The following is a 2,500-nucleotide window of genomic DNA, read 5'->3' as shown; positions in this document are numbered from 1 at the left end:
CTGTTAGCTAGCTACTCTCTCTGTAATCTACCCTTTACCTAGCTACTATAAATGTAGGCTACTGTTAGCTAGCTACTATAAATGTAGGCTACTGTTAGCTAGCTACTCTCTCTGTAGTCTACCGTTAGCTAGCTACTATAAATGTAGGCTACTGTTAGCTAGCTACTATAAATGTAGGCTACTGTTAGCTAGCTACTCTCTCTGTAGTCTACCGTTAGCTAGCTACTATAAATGTAGGCTACTGTTAGCTAGCTACTCTCTCTGTAGTCTAGCGTTAGCTAGCTACTCTCTCTGTAGTCTAGCGTTAGCTAGCTACTATAAATGTAGGCTACTGTTAGCTAGCTACTCTCTCTGTAGTCTACCGTTAGCTAGCTACTCTCTCTGTAGTCTAGCGTTAGCTAGCTACTATAAATGTAGGCTACTGTTAGCTAGCTACTCTCTCTGTAGTCTACCGTTAGCTAGCTACTCTCTCTGTAGTCTAGCGTTAGCTAGCTACTATAAATGTAGGCTACTGTTAGCTAGCTACTCTCTCTGTAGTCTAGCGTTAGCTAGCTACTATAAATGTAGGCTACTGTTAGCTAGCTACTCTCTCTGTAGTCTAGCGTTAGCTAGCTACTATAAATGTAGACTACTGTTAGCTAGCTACTCTCTCTGTAGTCTAGCGTTAGCTAGCTACTATAAATGTAGGCTACTGTTAGCTAGCTACTCTCTCTGTAGTCTAGCGTTGGCTAGCTACTATAAATGTAGGCTACTGTTAGCTAGCTACTCTCTCTGTAGTCTAGCGTTAGCTAGCTACTATAAATGTAGGCTAGTGTTAGCTAGCTACTCTCTCTGTAGTCTAGCGTTAGCTAGCTACTATAAATGTAGGCTAGTGTTAGCTAGCTACTCTCCCTGTAGTCTAGCGTTAGCTAGCTACTATAAATGTAGGCTACTGTTAGCTAGCTACTCTCTCTGTAGTCTAGCGTTAGCTAGCTACTATAAATGTAGGCTAGTGTTAGCTAGCTACTCTCTCTGTAGTCTAGCGTTAGCTAGCTACTATAAATGTAGGCTAGTGTTAGCTAGCTACTCTCTCTGTAGTCTAGCGTTAGCTAGCTACTATAAATGTAGGCTACTTTCACCAAAACAGACGTAAAAGCATATCAACCGTTGACTGACCGGGATCGCTAGTAAACATATTACATCTCTGATGTCATGTTTCCGTTTTTCAAGGACCGGTTTAGGAATCAGAATCAGAGAAGTGCTGGTCCAGCATAAAAATCCAAACGGTACCCAACCCTACCTGTGGCTGTGTTGTCTCCCTGTCTGTCTGTCTGTCTGTCTATCTGTCTGTCTGTCTCTCCGTCTGTCTCTCCGTCTGTCCGTCTCTCCATCTGTCCGTCTGTCTGTCTCTCCATCTGTCTGTCTCTCCATCTGTCTGTCTGTCTGTCTGTCTCTCCATCTGTCTGTTTGTCTCTCCATCTGTCTGTTTCTCCATCTGTCTGTCTGTCTGTCCTGACCTTGTGTGTGTGTGTGTGTGTGTGTGTCTACAGCTGAACTGCGTGGAGAGCCGGGACCTGGTCTGCAGAGATCTGGGTCTGTCAGAGTCGGAGGTGAACAGGAACTCTCCTCTGCTGCTGGAGCTCGTCAAGAGAGGACGACACAAAGTCCCCGAGGTCGAGAGAAACCTTCACGCTCACGTTATCAGACACAAAGTCCCCGCCTAGTCGCTCTCCTCTACTTCTTGTGATGCTGAGGCAGGGGCGGAGCTACACTCTCAGTACAGTGGGGGCGGAGCTACACTCTCAGTACAGTGGGGGCGGAGCTACACTCTCAGTACAGTGGTGAGCGAGCACTCTCAGTACAGTGGGGCGGAGCTAGACTCTCAGTACAGTGGGGCGGAGCTAGACTCTCAGTACAGTGGGGGCGGAGCTAGACTCTCAGTACAGTGGGGGGCGGAGCTAGGGCTCTCAGTACAGTGGGGGGCGGAGCTAGACTCTCAGTACAGTGGGGGGCGGAGCTAGACTCTCAGTACAGTGGGGGCGGAGCTACACTCTCAGTACAGTGGGGGCGGAGCTAGACTCTCAGTACAGTGGGGGCGGAGCTACACTCTCAGTACAGTGGGGGCGGAGCTACACTCTCAGTACAGTGGGGGCGGAGCTAGACTCTCAGTACAGTGGGGGCGGAGCTACACTCTCAGTACAGTGGGGGCGGAGCTACACTCTCAGTACAGTGGGGGCGGAGCTAGACTCTCAGTACAGTGGGGGGGCGGAGCTAGACTCTCAGTACAGTGGGGGGGCGGAGGTACACTCTCAGTACAGTGGGGGGCGGAGCTACACTCTCAGTACAGTGGGGGGCGGAGCTAGACTCTCAGTACAGTGGGGGGCGGAGCTAGACTCTCAGTACAGGACTTTACACGTAGACATACACGCAGATAACCCAAAATGCGTCCAGATAACACGCCACATGGCTTTAGAAAGTGGGCGTGTATGTTTACGTGAAGTCGTGATGTCACCGAGGCGAG

The 2,500-nt window shown here is 49.4% G+C and overlaps 1 protein-coding gene across 4 annotated transcripts in view; it reads left to right on the top strand.

Moving 5' to 3' along the window:
• Window positions 1-2,500, top strand: part of cep43 (centrosomal protein 43) — a 24,274-nt gene that overhangs the window by 6,259 nt on the left and 15,515 nt on the right. For all 4 annotated transcript variants that reach the window (XM_078275340.1, XM_078275341.1, XM_078275339.1 and 1 more), the window contains exon 5: window positions 1,530-1,652. In XM_078275340.1, the coding sequence (XP_078131466.1) occupies window positions 1,530-1,652 (123 nt within the window). The remainder of the gene's footprint in view (window positions 1-1,529; window positions 1,653-2,500) is intronic.

Source organism: Sander vitreus, chromosome 18, assembly GCF_031162955.1.
Source record: "Sander vitreus isolate 19-12246 chromosome 18, sanVit1, whole genome shotgun sequence".
In the NCBI taxonomy this organism is placed as follows: domain Eukaryota; kingdom Metazoa; phylum Chordata; class Actinopteri; order Perciformes; family Percidae; genus Sander; species Sander vitreus.
This window is presented reverse-complemented; position numbering and strand designations above follow the sequence as displayed.